Below are 25328 nucleotides of genomic sequence, written 5' to 3'. Positions count from 1 at the left end.
CCCTCTTCCCCTGTGGCCTGATGAGGCAGCCCCTCCAGGGGGAAGTGATCGAAAAGCAGGCAACAGAGTCCATGTCAGAGACAGGCCCTGCCCCTTATTAAGGGACCCACATGATGACACAAAATGTACCCTGCCTGCAAGATGTGTAGGGATAAAAATAGAGCTGAGATTGAGGGAATGTCCAACCAATGCCTGGCCCAACCTGAGACCAACCCCATGAAAGAGAGCCAGCCCCTGACACTGTTAATGATACTCCTCTGTGCTCTCACCTGGGAGCCTGGCATATCTGTCCTCTGAGAGGCTCCACCGAGCAGTAGTTAAAACAGATGCTGAGACTCACAATGAAACATTGGGTGAAGCATAGGGAGTCTTGTGGAAGAGTGGGGGCAAGGATAAAAGGGAGGGGACAGGAGCTCCACAAGCAGACCAACAGAGCCAACTATTGAAGGCCCAGAGGGCCTTTCAGAAACTGAAGCACCAACCAAGGATCATGTATTGGCTGCACCTACCCCCACCCCCAGATGTAGCTGACAGGCAGCTCAGTATCCAGTATTTTTCCGTGGTAGAGTCTAGAACATATACCAAGCCTCTCAAGGCCTGGCCAGCACACAGCTTTATTTTATCCATCTGGTGTGCACAGACCCAGGCGATGCATCATTCTAACTTTCTGTCAAAGGAGAAAACTGTGGTGTGAAGAGTTTGGTGTTTGATCTCACCCAGATACTAAATTCTGGACCCAGAATGAAGCCCGGGTCCTCAGGCCTACAGTCCATGTGGTTTTCTCCAACATCCCCTTTGTCATCCTTCGTCTCTGGGGTGTGGGCAGCTCTCTTGGGAACAGTGGGAGGACTGGGAAGCATGGAACTGTTAAACAGGCACATCGCAGATGACACAGCACACATCTACTGGACATCTTTCTGTTCCCATGGGGATGACTCAAACCAAATGCCCCAGGCCTGGTTTCCAGAGAGAGCAGTCACGTTTACGTTGGCTTCTGCACTTGGCTGCAGCTCCTAGGACCCAGTGCTCCAGGAAACTGTCCCAACCAGCATCTAAGGGCCAGACTTAGGAATATAGTTTTGGACCATGTTACCAATGGGCATTGCATGTCATAACTCAGTGGGTCAATGTCACAAATAAAATCACACAGCACACCAGGAGTAGGCCTGATTTTTTTGTTGTTTTTGCAAAACAAAGCACAGAATTCAAATAAGGTTTCAGGGCATGGGAAGTAGAGGCTTTGGGGGCATTATCTGGTTGTAGGGCATGAAGTGGGGTGACAAGAAGCTTCAGTTTGTGCACATTGAGCCCGAGATGCTCTGCGCTGTGGAGGGGCTGAGACAGAATGGGTCTGGATGGCCGACTGCTTCCTTGGGCTACTGTTGTAGAGGGCAGTTAAGCAGTTTCCTCTCTGTTTGAGTGCATTTGCACAGTACTGAAATAAGATTACACACATGTGACCTTGAGGAGCCAGAGCTACCAAGCAAGCCCAGCTAGAGCCTCAGCAGATACTGAGGTGCAGAGCAGGATGACAGCAACATCACCCTTCCATTTCATCATCCGTTATGAACTTGGAGCATCACGAGGCCCAGCTGCTCTTCTCCACAGACAGAACACAACGAAGGCCAAGTGGACCGCACACTTGAAGAGCAGGATGAGGTAGGTGTAGAACGCAGAGGTGCTGGTGACTTGAAGCTGCAGCAGATCTAAGAGAGCCTGTAGTTAGTTTTGTCTGCTCTTTTGACAGAACAGCACACAGAGGCGATTTTTAAAAATCTGCTGACCTGCATTGAATGACAACTCAACACCTACCGACTCTGTCCAGAACCAGCAAGAAGACTCATCTTGGAAGTCTGACTAATAACAGCTCTTGATAAATTCATTTATAATCATCCTAGTACTGAAAAGAGAGCTTGCACTTGGGATAGGTGGATCCATTTGATGATTAATTGGAGATAAGTTTAGAATTCATCACTTCCAGTATATCAATATAACAGATAATATCCATCATATACAAAGCAAATTCTAAACATGATTCTGACATCTTTGCACAGGAAACTTTCACTTTTTGTAATAAATTAATAGCTCATGGTGGAGGAATAACTTTCATTTCCATTTGCAAACAGAGGGCCCAGAGAAATAGTTTTTGCCTACAGCCTAAGTCTTTGTTCACAGAAGTGACATTAAAGAAATGTTACTTATTTTTCTTTGTATATCTCTAACTGTCATCTAGACATAAAAATGTAAGCACAAATACCGTGTAGAATATCTGTGGCATTATACAGGAAGCCTGCAGTGCTGTGGAAATCCAACAGGGGCACAGCAGATTACAGAAGAGGGCACTACGGAAAAGCCTGAAGGAACCTGTAAATCAGCACTCACCTGTCTGTCTCAAGGCTCTCCTTAGGATCTAGTGGGTAAGTGAAGTTTTGTAAGAGATATGTGATGTCATCACTTAATACAATGGTGGAATTGGAGAGTCACAGTAGCTACTTAGTGAGTTGAGGCCATGGTTCTTTCTGGCCTTGAAATAAGAGATTTCAGTAATGAATTGTTTTAACTTTGTCCTTGGTCAGGTCCATTCATCATGTGGTACCTCAGATCCTCAGCACGTGGCATTGAGGAAATGGAAGAGCAGTCAGCCCTAAAGCAAATTCATGAGTCTCCTTTTGCTGCATATGTTGGGAGAAAGGACCAGAGAGTAGTATTCACTCTGCCCTCTAAACATGGTAACTACGGTGGACATCTGACATCTTGGCACTCATCTCAGTAACTGAATTTAGGGTAATTATTCTGCTTGCAGAATGGAAGTCACTCATGCACATATGTGCATGTGGATCATTAGAAGGCCTGGAGCCCTAGTCTGATCTGTGGCAGCCTGGCACCCATGTCCCTAATTTGGCACTGCACCATAGACCACACCTTACTCCGTGACTTAGAGGGAAAATGCAAAACTGAGTGAGCAATCACATTGCCTTTTGGTGATCTGAGCTCCCCCAGATCTGAATGCGTGACATGTACAGAGGACTAAGTATGAGCTCACCGACCACATCTGGGAAATAAAGGAAACCATGACAATGTATGGGAGGAGTAATAAGAGAACTCTTCAAGACGTACACACAGACCCTGGATCAAGGGCCTTTCATCTAAAATGGACTCTGTGGGTGCTAGAAAAAGGTGGTTAATACCTAAAACAAAATAAAACAAAAACCGCTTTAAAAATCTATAGCCCCTAATCAAATTCATACTGTATAAACCCCAATTGTTGGTATAACTAGGAAACAACTGGTGAGATGGCAGTATCTTTCTGTCTCTACCACTATTCTAGCCATTATGACTTTTCTTTAAATCAGCGAAGTTCAGAGTTAGTATGATTGAGATCATGTTCTCAATAATAAGGTAAAAGTAAACTGATAATAAGATGTACCTCTGCTTTCTTCCAGGCAAGCTTCCAGAGCGGTAGTATTGTTAGCTAGAAGAAACAGGAACAAGTTCTAGTGAGTTACCATGGCCATTATTTGGCATGCTCTGTGTGTGTGTGTGTGTGTGTGTGTGTGTGTGTGTGTGTGTGTGTATGTGTGTGTCAGAGAGAGACAGAGAGACAGAGACAGACACAGAGACAGAGACAGAGACACAGAGAGAAAGGTGGGGAGATTTCACTTATTGACCGATGATGCTATGCTGGTCAGTGTATTAAATGATTTACATTCATTGTATTTAATTTCATAGTCACATTTCAATGAGTTAAATTCTGAATGTCTCCATGTGTGAGAAAAAAATTAGGCTTGAAATATATAGTCAAAAATCTTGTATTTGGTATGTATAGTGTGTTCTGCCTGCATACCAGAAGAGGGCACCACATCTCTTTATAGATGGTTGTGAGCCATCATGTGGTTGCTGCGAATTGAGCTCAGGACTTCTGGAAGAGCATCCAGCACTCTAACCTCTGAGCCATCTCTCTAGCCCCCACATGACTTTTTTTTTTTTTTTTTTTTTTAAGACAGGGTCTTTGGTTGAGAAGTAAATCCATTAGTAAAAGTGCTTGTCTTGAAAACATAAGAATCAGAGTTTGATCCTCAGTTTAATCCATGTAAAAATGCTCGACCTGTGTAAATTCTATAACCACTGTGCTGTGTCATCCGGGAAAGAGGGGGATCCCTTAGCCCAGGCAGTCTAGCTTACTTGGTGGGCTCCAGGCCAATGAAAGACCTGGCGCACTCCCAAGGTGTTCCTCCAGCTTTCACAGGCGTGTGCGTACATACACATGAGCCTGCATGCATACTCTCTCTGATCCCCGTACCCCACACGGACACATTTTAACAAAGATAGTTTCATCTATCTCAGGTTATTCTTGAACTTTTGATCCTTCTGCCCCTCTCTCCCAAGTGTTAGGATTACAGGCATGCCTCACAATGCTTACTTCACACATCTTAATTCTTAAGTTTTCTTAGAAATGGCTTTTTTTATACTACAAGGGCCGAGCATTGCAGTACAAATCTTTCGGATAATGGACAAATAGGAGGAATACTTGTATTTTTGTAAATAGAGTTTCAGATGCAAATTGCTTTTAATCTATAGTGACATGGAGGAAAATATTGCTTTAAAATGCAATTCAGTCTCTTCTGCTACATTTAGCAATTGCTTTTCTTTGTTTTTTTTTTTTTTTTTTAAACATTAATCCAAGGATGTTCAGAAGATGAGGTAATAGAGAGGAAAAAAATACTTTCTCACACGGCAAAGACAAACATATATTAAAACTTACCATTTTCACTTCTCAAAACACTTTCTTTTGGGTTAACATTAATAGTTTTGAAAGCTAAAAGAAATTAAAGTGCCAGTTAGTTACTAATGCTTGTTATTTGAAACTAAGTGTGTCTTTGTGTGTGTGTGTGCATGTCTGCATGTGTGTGTGTATGTGCGTGTGCATGCACGCGTGTGTGTGTGCACGTGCGCTCGTGTGTGTGAAATACATGTGAAATGTTGACAGAGACAGGAGAAGCCATATTAAAAGATATGAGGCTCACAGTTCCCAGAATGATTGAAGTTACTCTGAGATTATTGAGTATATAACAGTTGACATTTTCTCAAATACAATATGCCAGGTTGCCTGCTTTTCTTCTGTATCTATAGCTCCATGCCGAAAATTTGCCACAAAGGTATGGTCAACGGAAGAAATTTCAAGTTGGCTGATTTTCACACTTCTGCACTGATATGTCATGTTCCACCCATAATGACTGTGTCTGACCTTAGGGTCAACAACAGAATTGTATGAACTATGAGGTGATCTGGCTTAGACCAGTTTCTATCTAAGCAGCCACATCTTTGTAAATCACTCATTTCCCCAAATGTCCTACTCATATGGTTGCTGGCAGAGAGGTGCTTGTAGCCATGCACGTCAGCATTAATCAGAGCTACTGTGCATCCTGTGATCACGGCTACACCAGGAACTGCCTATGATCACGGCTACACCAGGAACTGGCTATGATCACAGTTATACCACGTACTGGCTATGATCATGGCTACACCAGGAACTTGCTGTGATCACAGTTACACCAGGAACTAGCTGTGATCACAGTCACACCAGGAACTAGCTGTGATCCCAGTCACACCAGGAACTAGCTGTGATCATAGTTACACCAGGAACTGGCTGTGATCACGGCTACACCAGGAACTGGCTAAGCGTGTCCCCAGCACCATCAAGCTTAATTTCCTGTAACATTGAAGTGAGTCAAATTCTAGATATTCTAACTCTGGATTAAAAAATAAAATATAAAAGAGCTTATGTAACTGATAATGGTGAATGAGAGCATTAATATATAAAGGATAGTGTGGGTTTAATAGATGTGATATGTAGTAAATACTTTGTAAATATCATCAAACTTGTGGAGCATTTATGTTCTTCAATCAAAATAAAGATATTTGGAATAGAATGCATGTTTGATAAAATATCACATTTAGACATCTATAAAAATAAGCATGACCACAATTAATAAATTCTGGTAAATGATCAAGGGATTCATCAAGAGATTCATGGGGTATGAGAAACAGCTAAGTTAAAATGGGAAAAACTAAATATTGGTCCCAAAAAATGTAATCAATAAAACTATAGTAGAGCATTTCAAAACAAGGGAAAGATATAAATATCCAAGCACAAGGGGTACTTAGAATACACACAGTCAGAGAAGAGCCCCTGCATGGCACACTAAAGCCAAGATGTGAAAACTATAATGGAAAGAATTCACAAAGAGCTTCAAAAGAAAAATATCAAGCCACAGAGGCACACATATTGGGATTTCAGAGCACTCGGCAGGAACCCTTAAGGCAAAGAAATAGCCAAGTGATAAATTTCAGAATGTAAGAATCTGTTCATGATATGTACAGTTGTATACAGGAAATGGTATCTGAAATCCAGTGGAGAAGCGAAGACCTTTTAGCCTGTGCACAAAATGACATCCTACACAGCAGAGAGGAAGAAAGGATATCAACCACAGAGAACGGCAAAGAAGGAAATGCATACACAAAGAAGAACCATATGCAGACAGCTCGGCAACATAGAAAGCTCCTGATGAAAATGGGAGAGAAAGAAAAGAAGGAACCATTACTTCAAGCAGAAATACAACCAGTACAAATTAGAGAAACCAGTAGAGCCCTCCAGTAATAACCTGGAATGCAAATGGTCCAAATTCTCTCATGAAAATATGACAACCAGCTTGTTAAATTAAACAAAATGAAAACCAGGAATAAACAATTGTCTGCCTATAAAAAAAACCTGTAACTGATACAGATATGCACATACTGAGAAGGAAAGAATGCAAATCATTTGTTAGGCAAGGAGAAGCCCCAAACAACTAGAAGCAGCTTTAGTTGTAGTTGATAAGTAGACTTCAATCCAAAATTCATAGGGAGAGATAAAGAAGGTCAGAATATTACTGAAGGGAACACTACATCAAGGTGCTATAGTAATTATGAGTTTATGGTTTGAATATTGAGTGAAACAGACAGTAATGGAAATGAAGGACAGATAACACCAAACATATTAATAGTGAGTTACTTACAGTATCATAATCTGTTCAACAGACAGACCATCTAGACGTGACAAAATCATCAAACTTCAAAATAAACCATACCATACTTCAAATGCCTGACATGTAGAGAACATTAACTCACTGAGAGTACACATTTTTCCTAAAAGCCAATGGGACTTTGCTTCAAACAGATAATATTTTAAGTCATAAAGCTAGTATTAACAAGGAATAAAAGAAATAATATCTTTTGTTTAGTCAAAACAATGGTAGAACAAAACTAGGAATGTAACAAGAGAAAATACAAAAGAGCACAGATGTGTGAAGAGGCAACGGAATGATCTTGAGTGACCGGTGGGTCATTAAAGAAGCCAGGAAAGAAGTATAAACTATTTTTAGATTTAGGTGAAAATGAAAGAGAGACTAATTAGAAACTTTGGGATGTTGCAAATGCACTTTTGAGAGGAGAGTTTATGGCTACTAATGTTTATCTGAAAAAATATCAGAGGTCTAAGACATCTTTAAAATAGAAACAAATAAAAACTCGAAGCAGTGGATGTCAGAAACCACAGAAATCAGGACAGAAAGAGATGAAATGGAGGATAAAAGAGCAAAGCAGAGGAATAATGAAGTGGGGTTGGTTCTTTGAACAGATGAACAAGATTGACAAATTCTTAGTTAAACTACTCAAAGCGATGTGGGGACAATGACAAAATCAATAAAATGAGAGGAAAAGGCAACCTTATAACAGATACTAAGGTGGTCCAGAGGGTCTCTAGGGGCTGCTTGGAGACTTGAGTTCCCACAAGCATAAAAAGTTATGCAATAGGACATGAGATGCATGAGACCTGTTAAACCAAGCCAAGAGGACAGAAACCCACAACAAGAAACGGGATTGACACTTTTGTAATTTCCTAGCAGAGAAAAGCCTGACACTAAATGGAATCATGGTTGAATTCTGCCATATATTGAAATATGAGCTAGTACTTGTGCTCCTCACACTCTTCCACAGAGCAGAGAGGGGACACTAGGAAACACGTTGTAGAAAGACAATCATATCCTTGTTCAAACTCAAGTGAGGAAGTCTACAAGATAGATTTACCTGGTGAGCATAGACAAAAACCTGCATAAAATACTCACAAACCTGATTCTACAGCACATTAAAAGCGTCACACCATCAGGGATGAGTCCTATACAAAGCAATAGTTGCAGCTCAGCATATAAGAAGATTCAGGCAAGGCATCATACCGCCATCTCAGCAGATGCAGGGAAGGCACTGAACAATGAGGCGAGAGAAAACTTGATTTCTGGGTCCCCTATCTACTCCATCAGGTCTCATGTCTTGTGTGTATCTAAGCTGTTTTGTGTATCATGCTGGTTTTGTTGCTCTGTGTGTGTGTCTGTGTGTGTATGTTTTCAAACTAGCATCCAGAACACACTTTATTTTGTATATCATACAAAGTAAAAGAAACAGGATCATTTAAGTAGTCTTATTAAGAAATTGGTACCCAGATCTAGCCAATGGACAGGACATTCTACACAGTTGAGTGGAGAGTGGGGACTGACTTTCACATGAACACTGTGCCCCATATTTGACCAGGTCCCCTGGATGAAGAGACCTGGTGGCACTCAGAGGAAGGATAGCAGGCTAACAAGAAGAGACTTGATACCCTATGATCATATGTAGGGAGAGGAGGTCCGCTTCAGTCACAGTCATAGGGGAGAGGAGTAAAGGGAAAATGGGAGGGAGGGAGGAATGGTAGGATACAAGGGATGGGATAACAATTGAGATGTAATATGAATGAATTAATAAAAAATGAAAAGAAAAAATACAATAAACTAAACTAAAAAAAAAAAAAAAAAAAGAACGAACATGGTTCACAGCTGGGCACAGTGTGCACTCTTGTAATTCCAGTGGTTTTGTTGCTCCTTAACTGTAGTATAATGTGAAAGCAGATGTTGTGACACTTGGTATTTATTTCTCTATTAAGCATATTTGTGCTTATTTGAGATCTTTGCTGCTTCAATATAAATTTCAAGGTTTTTGTGGTTCTGTGAACAATGGTATTAGAATTTCATTGGGGATTTCTTTGCATCTGTAGACTACTTTGGATAATTATATCCATTTCTTAAAATTAATTTAACCTAATTATGACCTTCAGAAGCCTGTTAATTTTCTGAATACTATTTACTTCCTGTTTTGCCCTTCATTGGAGAAAATGTTCACCCTCTTGATTAGGTTTACTCTTGTATTTGTGCTGTACTTTTCACTCTATTGTGGATGGTCTATTTCCTAACTCATTTATCAAGGAGTTCATTATCAATATACAGAAAAGTCTTTTGTGTGTTGCTTTTCTATTATGCTACTTTGTTTCAAGTATTTGTCATTGAGGCTTTTGAAATATAGGATCATATCTTCTCCAAATAGGCATAGCCTGATATCTTTCTCTCCTATTTATAAGCTGAAACTGATGGTAGAGAAAAAAGGTAGGTAGGGCTTTGTGCGTAGGTCTCCAATAGCCCAGCAATAGGCTTAAGAATTGACAAGTAGGATTGTATAAATTGAAATTTTTACACATAGCAAGGAAATGAAAAAAAAATGATAAGAGAACGCCTACAGATTCTGGGAAAAGCATCTACCTATATATCTGATGGGATTAAATCAACCTTCCTCCAATCTATTAAAAAAAAAAAAAGGTCAAATGTTTTGAATAGAAAGTTCTCAAAAGACTGAATTCCAGTGGCCAATCAACATAAAAATCTTCAGCCATTAGGAAAATTCAAATTAAATCTGCACTGAGATTCAATCTCACCCTAATCAGAACAGCAATCATTAAGAAAACTAATGACAACTATTAGAGAGAATGTGACAGAAGAAATAATCATTGCCTAAAGAAAAATAACTATTTTATGAACTATTGGTAGAAACTGTGTTATCTTCTCAAAAATAAAATAATAAAAAACTACCTTATGATGCAACTGGACCACTCCTGGGTATATACAAAGGGGGCTAAGTTAATACAGCAAAGAGCGATTTAAAAATCAGAGCATGTTGTAGCACAATTTATAAGAGCCAAGATGTAGAACTAGCCTAGATACCTACACACAGTGGACGAACAGAGAAAATGTGATATATATATATATATAATTTTATTCAGCCATAAGAAATTTCCCGTTTCTTACACTTTTATGCATATATTACTATATTGCCAATTATGTTGGTTCATGGCATTGTAGCTGGGTAGTTAGTTGTTTCCTTCCCTTGGCAGCTGCAGAGTATTTCCTGGAATCATGGAAGCAAGACCACAGGATGGAGGCTTTCAGGTCAGAACCATCTCCAGTCATAGAGCCATATGTCCTAAATGTGTGGTGTCTTTAGCAGCAGGGCCTACACTCAACCCTGTAGAGGCAACTGGGTGTTACACTCATATCTATTTTTTTGGGAGATTCTTATATCTTGTGCTGGGGTTTTTGTCATGCTATAGATGTTTTGGGATGTATTGCCAGCCAAGTGGCTTAACTCCCGTGTGTGTCTGTGTGTGTGTGTGTGTGTGTGTGTGTGTGTGTGTGTGTGTGTGTGTTTATGTGTGTGTGTGTGCGCACATGAACAAGTGCACACATGTGTGCATGTATATACATTTATAAGTATTATGTATAATTTTAGGTAATATCAAATAATATGATGTTTTAGTTTTCATCAAATAACCTTTGCATTATTGGTCCTTTCTTCTTTTTCTGTATTGATCTCTCTCCTTCCTCCCAGTTGGAACCTCCTTCCTTTATTCTATTTCCCACTTCATATCACCCATACCCTGCTATTTCATACCCAAACCCCCCATATCTATGGCCCCATTATAATTTCTTTTCTGTGATTACACCATGTTGTATATTCACATCTGAGCCAGGAACTGCAGGCAAGAGAAAAATGTAGAATTTATCTTTCTGAGTCTCAGTTACCTCACTCAATATAAACTTTCCACATCCTTCCATTTACCTAAAAATTTCAGCATTTCATTTCTACTAGGAGTCAAGGTCAATGCCACAGGAAGAGATCCTGCCTGGTAGTGGAAACAAGCCAGCTTCCTGAGCTAGTGAACTTATATACCTTAGAAAAACACAAAACAAAACTACGACCACCAATACAGCATAATTCTTCGCTGTATGTTATCCTTGTACCCATAGGTACGTGCAGCTCTCACCCCACCACCAAAGAAGCCCCGCTTTTTTATAGCAAATGGAGACTAAAACAAAAACTGACAACTGGACAGAATGCAGACACCAACAGATCACAACGGCCCAACTCCTATGTGCACATCTGCACCAACACCACCGTTACTGCAACGTCGACTAGGGATCATCCTAAAAGAGGGAGAAGACAGATTTTAAGAGCCAGCATACCAGGAAGTCTGTTTTGAAACAGTTTGTCCTGGAAATGGCTGCATAAACGAGACAGGAACAATAGCAATATTAATGGACATGCTAACAAGGAAAGAAAAAACAAGACCTCGGTGGAGTCTCACACTTAGCAACATCTACAGGCAATCATTGGCTTCGGAAGGAAGGAGAATTAGCTTCTCCCAGGGAGGAATGTGCTTTTTATTTTTCCAATGTAGAGTGGTCAGCTTTGAAACCACACACACACACACCCACACACCAAAAACAGACTCAGCAAGTTCTATTTGTTTATATTTGTACATGTTGTGTGTAATCTGAGAGAGGCTGTCTTTATTGGAGTCTGGGGGCGTTGGAAGATATTGAGCGAACAAAATTTGGAGGGGCTGGAGTGAATAAAGCCAGGTGGGAAGTCATGTAATTCTGTTTCAGTTAAAGGAATTAAAAAAATAAAAAATTTAAAAAGAAGAAATTATCATCCGAGTGTTAATGAATGAACCTGCAGATCCTCCTGGAAAAGAATACAACGTGCACGGACAGATGCTGCAGGATCTCTCTGAATTGTAGAGGGTGTATGAGTATAAGAGAGGAAGTGTGGATGACAGCAAGAGGGAGGAGGAAGGGCTAGGGATGCTAACCGTGGGCAATAGGGGCAGAGCGAGGGAAGGCACACAGGCATGCAGATGGAGTCAAGGAACTCACTGTTTTGGACCCTAACCCAAAACAGGGGGTTCTGAGTTGTATGAAGATGCAGGACATGGGCTACTGCTGCTTTCTAGAAGGAAACCCTTCGCCCTCAAGATCTATATCATTATACCCCAAGCTCTAAGTATATAAACTCTTAGTCTGTAACGGATATATTGCTTTCTGTATATTCCTGTGCATTCTTCTACAGTCACTTTTTGGGGACAAGCAATACAAGCCTTTGTAGGATTTTTGTTGTTTGTTTGTTCATTTTTAAAGTGTCTGGTTCTCTGAATCAAACTTAGGGTTCAAATTGTAGTTATCAGTGTTTAAAAGCAACACTAGAGCAACTTGTTATAATACTTTTTCTAGTCCTTAAATGATGGATGGATGGGTAGTGGGTGTTTGGGTGGATGCATGGATAGGTGATGGATGGATGGATGCATGGATGATGGATGGATGGATGCATGGATGGATGGATGCATGGATGGATGGATGCATGGATGCGTGGATGCACGGATGCATGGATGCATGGATGGATGGATGCATGGATGGATGGATGATGGATGGATGGATGGATGGATGGATGGATGCATGGATGCGTGGATGCATGGATGCATGGATGGATGGATGCATGGATGCATGGATGGATGGATGGATGGATGGATGGATGGATGCATGGATGCATGGATGGACTATGTTCTTTTCAGTCATTCAGAGCATGTCAGTGAACCCTCCCATTTGTTAATTTTCAGTGTTCATATGATGCCAAGGAAATGACTGATTGCTCTAAATGTCACTCAGCACTCAGTCTGTTCAGCAAAATTCAGCCATTCTGCTTTTTCTACCTAAAGCAAGATGGACTCAAAAGTTATGATGACTAAGAAGGAAGAAAATGCAATCTAAAACTTACCACTTTCAGTTCTCAAAGCAGCTTCTGTGGGAGTAATGATGTTGGCAACTAAAGGGAAGGAAAGCAAACACCAGTCAGCTCTCTGTTGCTATTCCTTTGCTGTTCATATACTTGTATGTATGACATATTTATACACCTATTTGTACACATGTGCATATAAATTTAATGTCAATAGAAAGAAAGCCATTAAAACTGAGTCTCTTAAATCCAGAGACATTGGCTGCATTGTATATAATTTAGTAGGTGGCATTCACATATGGGGAAGTTCACAAAGATTACACTTTATCATAGCCTCACTGGAAATGCCCAACACTTTCCTGCCACACCCACTTTTCCTGTGTACTCCTAGGTCCTGGAGAAGCTTCTGCTACAGAAGAGAAGATGTATACACGCATGCACAATGGAAAACTAAACAGAATATCAGCTGACCCGCGGGCCTGCACATGCATGACTTGGTGTGCCACACTATGAAAAGCAAGCCTGGTCTATATAGCGAGTTCTAGGCCAGCCAAGGCTTCAGAGTAAGACCTTGTCTGAAGAAAAATTAAAAAGCCTATTAAAATCCAGTTATTTCCTTGGTACAGTTATTTCTCAGAGATAACCCAAGTTATCAGATAATCCTAGTTTTCTGTATAAAATTTGAGATGAGAGAGACAACTATGAGTATTTTAAAGCAAAAATAATGTGGTGCTTAATTATTTTAAATATGTTGGAAAAGCAGACATGTGTTCTTTGAGTTTATTCTTCAGTTAAGTGTGTTCCCACAGACATGAGTTTCTGTCCACTATGGAATTTTATTGAAGAACAAGCTCTGTGTGCATAAAAATGGATTTGAACTATATATGCATATATATAATACCCACATATACATATGTTTATGTTTAATGAAAATATAAATGAGGTCATGTTTGATTCCTAAGTATTTTCAAGATCTTCCTTAATGGCTCTAAAAGTCTAAAAGATAAATGAAAATCACTGTCAGCATGAACTGATTGGGGTACAAAGAATAGTTAATAATAATATAATCTATGTGTTTCTAAACTCTCTCAGCCAACGGGAATTGCAGTCTTAGAGGTCAGCGTCATGTCCTTTCATAATCACATCATTAAGTTCTATTTCATGTATGACTCTGAAGCTTTTTTCAAGACAAAACACACAGAACGAGGAGTTTTCTTGCGGCCTCATCAGAAGCTTTTTGTTGAATGTTGTTACAAGAAATGCCCTTGGTCACTTTCCTGCCATGAGACACAAGTGACAAAGACTTGTTTTAGTGTTCATTGTAAGTAAATGTTAATAACTAGAACGTCTCCCAGCAAGAGTTTTACTGTTCTCTTATGTTGTCTTCAACCACTAGAAAGGTAAGAACATAGTTAAACTAATAAAATAGTTAATAAAATGGTTATGTTGGCTTCCTGCTTTGTGTATTTGTCTTGCCTCTCTCTCTTTGAGCTGGAATTAGAATATGGGGCTGTCGTGTAATGATTTGCTACGCTGTGGCAAACAACTTCCTTCAGTACTGTGAATTCATTTCTCTCTAAGAAGAGAAGGCAGGCAGCTTTACAGACATCACTGGGTACTGCTGAAACAAGGTATTCCAGAGGACAAAGACTTACTGAGGATATCTGATGAGCAAAGGGCAAAGATAGCCTCATGTTTTGTCATTTGTATGTTTCTCCACTAGATCAAAAGGGATTGTAAACCACATGGGAGAGAAATAAAAGGACTCTTTGTCTCTGTCTCTCTGGGGCCTAATGTGTGCTTTCGACTCAGGATAGCCACATGGCCACACACTGAACTAGATACTGGCCCACTCCCAGTCTGCCCACTCAGTCCTCTGCCTAGCTGTGTAAAAGTGTCTGGGACCTGGTGTTGGAATAATGCATGATTCTAAATGATTAGGAGCAGAACATAGACTCTCCAATGTAGCCACTGTGATACCAATTTGTCCCAAACTATTCTATGGCATACAGGTGACACAGCAAATGTATACCCAAGTGGCTGCACTTACCAACGGCAAGAAATCCATTCTCCATGGAAAACAGAAATGTGTTTCATACGTTAGCCTCACCCAAACTTCAATTATGATTGCTAGGTAACAGTGGCATGTAAATAAAAATCAGAAGTGCATCTTCAGTGGCCAAATAGTTCTGTTTTCCTGTTGCTGTTGCTGGGGGTGGTGGTGAGAGACATGTAAATATTCTGTGCGAGTACCATCTTCTCACTTAAAAACTTACTGTAGACAAAATGGTGTTCATTGAAAGGGAATTGGGTGGTTTTGTTTATTTTACATGGTAGAACATTTCTGAAAGATGTGTGTAGTTCTTTTGTCTAAACCTAAAAAAGTCATCAAAAGTAGAAACAGCATTTCAGCTTTTTATGCAAACTGAGTCACTAGGTGGTTTCAGGCATGTTTTTCTTTTTTCTTTTTAAAAAATTTTTATTTATTTATTATTATATATATAGCGCTCTGCCTGCATGTATACCTACAGGCCAGACGAGGCATCAGATCACATTATAGATGGTTGTGAGCCACCATGTGGTTGCTGGGAATTGAACTCAGGACCTCTGGAGGAGCAGTCGGTGCCTTTAACCTCTGAGCCATCTTTCCAGCCCTCAGGTATGTTTTTCATTTAATCAGTTCTTTAGACTATGATATGATCTTCATATTTTACATAGTGCAACTGAGGCCTACTAAATTAAAAGCCAATCTTCCGCTATTTTGTTCCCACCTGTAACATTCTCTGGGACAGAACAATATACGTAATAAGACTGAAGAGAGATTCACATTTCAGTTTTATGAATGCACACTATAACAATAGGATTATTCCCTTTTACATGTGTTTTCTGGAAAGTTCTATTTACATTAACTTATACATACCGTTATCTATGGGAGGAAACAGAATCTCTTGGTCCACTCCGTTCTTATTGTTTTCATGCTTGACAATACATCTATGCTCTTTATCCGTTGACTCCTCCGGCACAGTCAGCCAACTGAACTTCATGTATGTGTCCCTAGTCTTCACGGTGTTTCCCTCTTGAGATTCCAGAATCTTATCGCCACCCTTTTCCTTCCAGTATACCCTTATAACGTCAGGGAAGAATTTCTCAAGGAGACAGAGGTATGTCCCAGCCTTATGGAGATTTGTCTCAGCAAGAGAAGGAAGAAAGATGGTGGGCTTCGGGGAACTGTCTGAATCAAGGTGTTTGCCTGTAGGAAGATGTAAGATGTAAGAAGACTCAGATGCTGAATGGATTGACATGGTCTGGTGCACAGTGCTGAGGAGACAAATCACGCCTGAGTTAGCAGTGCCCACTGTAGACTTCCAGCCACCGCAGGCCACACAACTTACTATCATCCCCATTTTAAAAACTACGCAATTGATAGAGATTTTTGCATGACTTGCAAGGGTCAGCTGCTAACTGGAGGAGCCTGACTGAAACCTGGACTTGGCTGCTCCACAGGCCCACATGGATTACTCACTACATCTTCTGTGTTTTCTCAGACTAGAGCACATTTTCAAGATGGATGGAAGAGTACAGGAGATGCTTTCATGCTCTCCTCAAGGACATGGACTTCCCTAACGGCTAGTCTTCTCACCCGTTGTCTCTCTCACACTGTCCATGGGATAAGTGTTCTTCCATGCGTTTGTAATTCAATGAGCCCACCTAGGACTTAGCTGATTCTCAAATGTGCGCGTTTGACATTGTGTCACAGATAGATGTCACATGGTGGGTTGCCTGTGTTGGTGGCCATCTCCTCCCACGTGCACTAGGTGCCCCTCTGTTGACCCCTTGCCTGTGCCGACGGATCTTTGCCCAGGTCTGCAGTCCCTGCTGTTTCTCTATCGTTCCACACCACCCCATCTCAGCATCTGTCCACACTAAGCATGGGGGCTGGAGTGGAAAAGCTTCCTTTCCAGATGAATTGCAGTCTCTTGAATTTGAGGTAAACAAGAACAAATCTACACTTCTATTAAAAATACTTAATGTGTTTATATTAATCTTTCAGAGTTACACACACATTTTGTTTTGCTTTAAAAAAAGAACTTATTTTTGTTTCATTTAAAGTTGAAGCATCAGCCAGGTGTGGTGGCAGAAGCCTTTAATCCCAGAACTCAGGGAGACAAAGGCAAGTGGATCTCTGTGAGTTCAAGGCCAGCCTGGCATACATAGAGAGTCTCAGACAGCAAAGGCTACAGAGAGAGACCCTGTCTCCAAAAACCAATTGACGCATCACTAAGTTGAAACAGAAATGTGTTTCTCAAACTTGTTTTAATATGAATGTGTCTGATTTAAGAGACACTTGATTCAAAAAGAAAGAGAGAGAGAGACTTGATTCGTCTTTGACGTCCACGTTTAAACTCTATGCATCTCGTAAAATTTGTCAATATTATAAGCTGTGCTGTTTATATGTCCAAATAAGCTTTCACTTACAGTCACGTAAGGTCATTACATTATAAGTGTTACATACTTTATATATGAGCACTTTGTAGTTCACGTGCTCATAAAGCTAAATCCATTATGTTACTTGTACAATGTTCCTGTTCTCTTTCGATAAAGTTGTTTGTATTAAAACTCTACATAATATTACTACAGCAATCTCCATTGTATTAATTTCTCCTCAGTGCTCCTACTGTTTCCCAGCATGATCATCGTTTGCCATCCCTCTAACCTCAGAAGTATCACTGGTACCAACCTGACAAGGGTTGTTCTTGTGCTAAGAACCCCACAGTGACTACACACACACACATGCGCACACACACTCACACACAGACACATAGACACACAAAGAAAGACACACAGACAGACACACTCACACACACAGACACACAGAGAGACACACACGCACACACATATACACATTCACACAGACATACACACACTCTCACACACAGAGACACACACAGACACACCCTCTCCTTTAGAGTTCCTGATTCTCCAGGTTCTGTAGACAACATAAGTGTACAACACACTCTGTCTCTGAGCAAAGCAAGTGGCCTTAGAGATTTCAACTCTTTATTTCATTCAACTCCCCTAGCAGCAATAGACACCAAAGTAAACCAGTGCTCGGAGAAGCATTTGATAACAATTACATAGAAATACAAGAGCTCAGTGTTACGCTCACCATTGTCACCACCAGAGACATTTGTGTGCTGGGATTGCCCCAGCAGGCCATTTTACTTGCATTGCACCAAGCCTGGCACATGCTCCTGGGAGCTATGGATTTAGTCTTAGTTAGATTCATGGCAAATACGAGCAAACTGAAGTTCCTCCGTCCTCCCTTTGCGTTCTGCTCTGCTCTGACCGTGAGGGCATTCCCAGCATTGTGATCTCAGGAAACATGCCTTTCACGCTCCACCTTCAGTGGCATCATCTAGCTCAGGTGCATGTTAAGGCAAGCAGGAGAGCCCTGCCTGGTTGCAGCCTAGTGTCTGCCAATGCACGGAAACACTTTACTTCGGCTATCCTGAAGAACCAATCTGTTCCATGTCGTCAGCGTGGCACATGGGAATCCTATCTTTTCCCAGAAAGAGCAGCTGCAAACTGGTTTCAGACAGATCATACCTAAAATGGCTGGCTTGATCCCTTCATGCATGTTGAGTAGAGGAACAGCAGACATCCAGGCTGCACTGCCATCATAGGTCACCAAGTGCCAACTACCATAGCCTATCTTCTGTGCGATCCCAATCTGCATGGCTCTAACTGTTTACAGGCTCACAGCACCGATGCAGTGTCAGTGTTATGGGTTCACTTCATAATATTCAGTGGATGCTGAGGTTGGTGACTGCCCTGTGCTCTGTTTTTCTTTTCAAGGTCTCATGCAATGAGGAATTTTCTTAAATTTGTTATAGAAAGCACCTAATTTCAAAATACAATTTGTTTCTTTTTATCAAATAATAAAAACGTATGTGCTTCATTCTGTTTTTTTTTTTTTCCTTCAAGCATAAAGCTGTAATGTTTCTTGCTAGGTGTTGACAACTGCATCTCCTTTTCGTTTCCCTTCCTGACCTCTATCGCTTCTTAGAGGGCTGATTCCTTGGAGGCCACGTTGTGGTGGCGCACACCTTTAATCCCAGCACTTGGGAGGTAGAGGCAGTTGGATTGCTGTGAGTTTGAGGCCAGCCTAGTCTACAAAGCAAGTCCAGGACAGCCAAGGCTACACAGAGAAACCCTGTCTCAAACAAAACAAAAAAAAGGGAAACTGACATTTAAAACAATCAGTCCACATTTGTGCGTGATAACTGTTTCCCTTTCCACCCTGTGGGCTGATGGTGTGGGAGAGTGGGAGTTCTGTTTCTCAGTCCTGGCTTTATGACTGGGACGCCACAGGCTGTGTTTAAGCAGTTCTAAAATGCGAGAACATAGACTGAGGCCCTCTTTACCAAACCGCCCTTTATGGCATGGAGCCTTCGTGCAAGCTATATGTGGAAAGACCACCAAAGCCCAGCTTAGAGAGTACATCCAACTTATATGGACTCAGATGATGCTAACTCTGCAGGTTCCATTCATAAAAGGAACTCATGAAACTAAAAAGCTTCTCACAGAAAGGAAATGCTCAATTAAGAGATAAAGAAGCATGCAGAGTGGGAGAGAATCTTTGCTAACTGCACATCTGACAGAGTATTAGTATCCAGGATATATTTATACAACTCTCAATAACGGGCCAGGCATGGGGAGCGTGTGCTGGAGAGATCATTCCGCAGCCAAGAGCACTTGTGTCAGGGGAGACTTTAACTGGCAAAGAAAAATGGAGAGCAAGACAGGGCAGGAGGATAGACAACACTAAAGAGATTCAAAAAGCCATAGGGGATAGATGAAATAACACGGGGCGGGGGGAGGGACAGAGAAGGGGGTCATTTAGGGTGACAGGGCTTCTCCCCATCTATACACTATCTCCAAACCCCCCCAGTGCTAGCAATGGGAAAATTCATTCTATGTTTTGGTCAGGGAAGTCCAGGGGACCTCCAAAACAATAAAGGTTATAAACACTGCTCTTGGTTGCCTCAAGGCAGGGCAAGTATGGTCCTATTGCTGAAGAGACTTTAAATACAGGATTTGAAGGAGTTGAGGTGCAACTGGCCTGGAAGCCTCCTTCCTGGGAATTCTCTCTTATAGTCCCAGAAGAAGATATGCAAGCTGCCAAGGCAGAAAAGCAATGAATGACCTATGAACCACAATGACCATATGACAAGATATCCTCAAAGGTGCAGTAGTGGCAACTATACCTTGTGGGTAGCCAACAGCCCTCTAATTGGATTTAAGGCTTTCCCTAATGGAAAGAATGTCTGCCTAATACTACGAACCTAGCCCACTTCTCTTGGTTGGTGATGTTGTCAACCCCAGAGGAGAGCCACTTCCCTACACAAGAATAATTTCTAACTGCATTTCAAATGCCTATCCTGTGAACACAAATTAGTGTGTCCTTTTTGGCAGATAGAACCATTACGGAAAGCCTCAACTGGTCAAAATGCAGACAACTGACCAATAAGTGCCCAGCCCCAATTCTTACAGAACCCCTACAGCTAAGATTCAGGAAACATCACAGAAGAGGGGGACAGAAAAATTGTAGGAGACAGAGGACCAGGATGTCCATTGTGAGGGTCTTCTATATGTGACAAGGAAACTACACCCGTGAAGTCTCAAGAATATAGTTGCGTAAACAAAACTGAAAAAAAAATTCATGAATTGATATGCCAGTTTGGATGCAAGAAATTTCTCAGGGGTCCTCTTCTAAATGAAAAACTACAGGCAATTAATGGCCACTGAGAGAGAGAGAGAGAGTGAGAGAGAGAGAATATTAGACTTCTCAAGGCATGAGTGTCTGATGGGTTAACTAATCACAAGTGGTCAGCCCTAAGCATATACACACACACTGGCAACACTATTGTATCTATAAATTCATTAATATGAGTGTTTATTAATTCTAATGATTTATATAACATATAATAATGTATCATACTTCATAAAATAAAATACAATATGTAAATGAGAATAAAATTCTTATTAAAGATTAAGAAGCCATAAACTTAAGAGGGAGTTTGCAGGAGACATTAGAGGTGTTAGTGAGAGGAGAGGGAGGAACAGACATGGTGTAAATAAAGTTCTAATGAGATTCTCAAAAACTTAAATTAGGTAGAACAAAGCAATGCAAATATAGTTAAGATGAGCCTGTGTCAGTACTCATGTATCTGAACATATAGTAAATACGTATTAAATGATACTTATGGACATGTGGTGATCCAGATGAATGGAGTGAGTGGCGTCTGGATAGATTACAGCACGCAACATGACTTCTAACTCGGATCAGACTCCAGCTGAAGCAAGATGAGTCATTTCACAGAGTAAATGCATGTTTTTCTCGAGGGGTGGGGGGAAGGGAGGCGCAGCTTCTGGAATGCTGGTCAACAATTCTACCTCTGAGGCGTAATTCCCAACCCCAGAATGTGAGTGGTTCATGATGACCTTGTAAGCTGTTCCTTGCTTTGAAAATCTTTTTCTTTTTTTGACTTGAGCATTCCCTGACAGTTTCCAGAGCACGGACTTTTCATTCCTCACCCGTCACCAGAACCTGCCAACCTGAGGTTATTTCTATGGAGTCCGGGCAGCTGTGAGTTATGCAACCAAGGAGTGCCATTTAGTACAACGTCCCTTTTAGAATCTTCAATATTCCCAGCATATTTGCTGCCAATAGAGGAATGAAAGGAAGTCATGTCATCCTGTCTGGTCACATTATAGAAGTAACCAAAGAGCCATGCCCTGCTCATTTAACTCACAATGGCCTCCCCTGTCTTTCTTTTTTCTTTTCTTTTTTTTATTACATCTCAATGGTTATCCCATCCCTTGTATCTGTATCCTCCCATTCTTCCCTCCCTCCCATTTTCCCATTACTCCCCTCCCCTATGACTGTTCCTGAGGGGGACCTCCTCCCCCTGTATACGCTCATAGGGTATCAAGTCTCTTCTTGGTAACCTGCTGTCCTTCCTCTGAGTGCCACCAGGTCTCCCCCTCCAGGGGACATGGTCAAATGTGAGGCACCAGAGTACGTGAGAAAGTCATATCCCACTCTCCACTCAACTGTGGAGAATGTTATGTCCATTTTTACCAGGAAACTGGGACAGAGGGGAGGACATCCTATTGGTCTCTAGATGAGAGAAGCATGGGAGAATAGCAAAGGATCCAGAAGGTCCTAGAAACCTACAAGTAGAACATTATGATAGGCAGATTTGGGCCCAGTGGTCCCACTCAAACTAAGGCACCAGCCAAGGACAATACAGGTGGTAAACTTTAAACCCCTTCCCAGATCTCCCCTGTCTTTTTTTTCCCCTGAGGAGAAAGAGGTAAGTGTGGCTGTAGGACAGAAGCAATTCCTTCACCTGGCACTCCGTGTAATTACACAAATTGTGAGGTTTATAATCAAGTAGTTAACGAAGGCACTCATTTAAAAATCTAAGCTGTGAAGCAGGAACTGTTCTGAACTTAAAACAAGACAGGCTTGTGACACTGGAATGCATGAAACTGTCCACCATCATGTGCTCTGTAACTCGGGAGACACCGAGCCCCTCAGCTCCAGTGTTTCCCTGTGTGAAAAGATACGAACTTCTGTCCGGTGATGCAGAGTAACCAGAGCTGGCGCACACGCTCCTTAACATAATGTCTAGCCTTCAAAATGGTTTCCAATGTCATTTTTCTCTTTAATCGGATAATTTGTGGCCACATCCTCTAATTTCTTTTTTCTGGCCATCATCCAAAATGCTGGCACCCACCGGTGCTTCAGATCTTACATGGAGTTGCAAGTGAAATGCTCACCCTAATTTGGATTTTGAAAGCAATAATCACTACACAAATTAAGAATGAAAAGGATTCCCGGCGCCTAGGGCCTCTGGACTTTGTGGAAGCGGCAGCCCAAGGCGTTGTGAGGCCTAATCACAGCATCTAGGACATAGAGCTCCAGGACGGGAAGCTCTGTAGTGCAGAGTCTGGGTCTTGTCTCCCCTTTTTATCGCTCACATGCTGAGCAAGAGCTGCTTGCTAGCTGACAGCAGAGGTGATTAAATGCAGATGGGGAGCCATGAAGACTCTTTTCACAGATTGGATCTCCAATCCCTTCCGGAACAGGCACATGGCACTAAACTGGGCCTTCTTCAGGCAGCACCAAGTGTCTCAGCACCATGCATTCTGTTTGTTCTCACACTACCCGAAGCCATCAGGCAAATGAGAGGCTGTGTTGACACCCTTAGAGTTTGCTGTGGGAATGAATGATTTCGCTGTACTTAGGCATGTAATCATAACCAGGAGTAGAGATTTTGAAGTTTCCTAAAGAAAGGAATATAATGTAATGTCCCAAACATGTAGAGAAGAAATTAATAAAATTCCACTTTGAGGAGTTTCACTCAAAAGACCTTCAACAAAAAGTAACCTGATGTAATATTTATATTTATGACTAGCATAAACACTTAGTCTTCATAAGATTCTAACTGTCCCCTCATCTGTGCAGTTTAAATGCAGGATTTCAGTTTGCTGACTGACAAGGAAGGAAGGAATTGCTTACAATGTAGCTTTATTTCTACACCCAGTAACTCATAACTGTGAAGTTGTGGTCAGATACGGTTGATTATAGTTTTGTTCTAAAAATAAGAAAAAAAAAGACCTAATCAGTTATGCACTACAACGATAGCACTACACCGCCTTCCTTACCTGAGGGAATCACTCGGAGCTTCGTCCCATCTCCAAATATCTTGGTCCATGTTGACCTTTCACATTGCTCAGAGCTTCTACAAAAACGTGAGGCCTCTTGAGCTCTAGTGCCATGAGCCATTTAGGAACCCTGCCTTAGAAAGCTGACTTGGATTCCTTTGCAAAATTTTGTGTCATCCCACAGTTTATACATTTTCTTGTAAACTGACTTCACAAAGTCTCTCTTTTCTAAGATGGCAGAGAAAGAGAGAGAGAGAGAGAGAGAGAGAGAGAGAGAGAGAGAGAGAGTGAAAGCCACAGACCAACTACCTTTCTAAGTTACCAAGAGACAAATTCTGAGAATGAAGTCTCTTTTGGTTAATTCCCAGATGCTCAGTTTTGTTGTTCTCAGAAATACCAAAACCACCCCTTCAGTAATTTGGAGGTCGCTTAAGGGAAAAGGCTTTATAGCAATGGCCGTTGAAATTTACCACCCAAACTAAGTTTAAGCATGGGGAGCCAAGCCTAATGAAGACACATGACTGCTTGCCATCATGGGTCATCATCAGGGTGGCGCTGATGAGGACAAATGGCTTCTTCTATGACTTTCTACTTTCTTGCGTATAAGAAAATAAAACTATACAGTTCTGTCTCCCATGGAATTAGAAATTATTTATTTATACTAGAATGAGGAAACAAATCCAGTGTGCTGAAAATCTCGGGAGCTGGGTGTCGGACAGGCTCCTGAAGGTAGTTCAGTGAACTCCTGACACTCATCTCAACAGGAGGAAAGGGATGGCCAGAAGAAGATCCGTCAGGCCCGTCTCCTCCGCATGATCCTTCAGTTCAGGCTTACATTACATGAGCAGACATGGACTCTGTGCCTGAGGATGGAGGACTGTTGGTGATCAGAACAGCTGACCATCAAAAGCCCACTCACAGCCACCAACCCAGACTGTAAAGGAAAATTATATCCTGGATATGGTTTTCAATGTAAATGTTAAAATTTTAGTTTTCCGTATGTGAGTGTTTTGCCTGTGTGCATGTAGGTATAGCTCATGCATGCTCAGGACCACAGAGGACAGAAGAGAACACGAACCCACTGAACTGGAGTTAACAGGCAGCTGTGACCTTTGTGTGTGCTTGGAACCAAATCTGGGACTTCTGTAAAAACGGAAAGCACCCTTGCTGCTAAGCCACCACTCAGTTGGCATTTTGAGACAAAATAATAGTTTGTGCATTGAGTTCACATCAGTTCATTTCCAGAAATGTTGCTGTCTTTTAATGAGATCTGGTCCCTAACTAGTTGGAGATGTCTATGGGAGTGATGAGCAGGCTGATGTCTTCAGCAATATAAGCTGTTTCATATGTGTGTGTGTGTGTGTTGGCAATACATATATATTAGCAATACGTTATATTTATACTATTGACACGTGCAAGAGAGAGGAGTCATATACACTCTCACACAGTGGTATCATTGTGAATTTACAAGTGACACACAGTCCAATGGCAATTCTCCCATCATATTCTCCAGGTGATTCTGACTTGTGCCAAGTTGGGAATTAAAGCTATTCAAAAACTTCATTAAAAGGAGCTTGGCTTAGCACTGATCGTAAAAGAGGCACTGAGATTGAAACACAAGT

The 25328-nt window shown here is 41.3% G+C and overlaps 1 protein-coding gene across 1 annotated transcript; it reads right to left on the bottom strand.

The window, feature by feature from the left end:
* Positions 1-1156: 1156 nt before the first annotated feature.
* LOC127186903 (T-cell receptor gamma chain C region 5/10-13) lies at positions 1157-16271 on the bottom strand. The gene is made up of 5 exons (XM_051143187.1): positions 15890-16271; positions 13012-13059; positions 4763-4816; positions 3428-3472; positions 1157-1706 (listed from the first exon to the last, which is right to left on the bottom strand). Exons 1-5 carry the CDS (start codon positions 16269-16271, stop codon positions 1564-1566), a joined length of 672 nt encoding a protein of 223 aa, XP_050999144.1. The 3' UTR covers positions 1157-1563.
* Between the last annotated feature and the right edge of the window lie 9057 nt (positions 16272-25328).

Source organism: Acomys russatus, chromosome 3 (assembly GCF_903995435.1).
Source record: "Acomys russatus chromosome 3, mAcoRus1.1, whole genome shotgun sequence".
In the NCBI taxonomy this organism is placed as follows: domain Eukaryota; kingdom Metazoa; phylum Chordata; class Mammalia; order Rodentia; family Muridae; genus Acomys; species Acomys russatus.
Note: the sequence above shows the minus strand (reverse complement) of the source record. Positions and strands in the feature narration are given on the sequence as shown.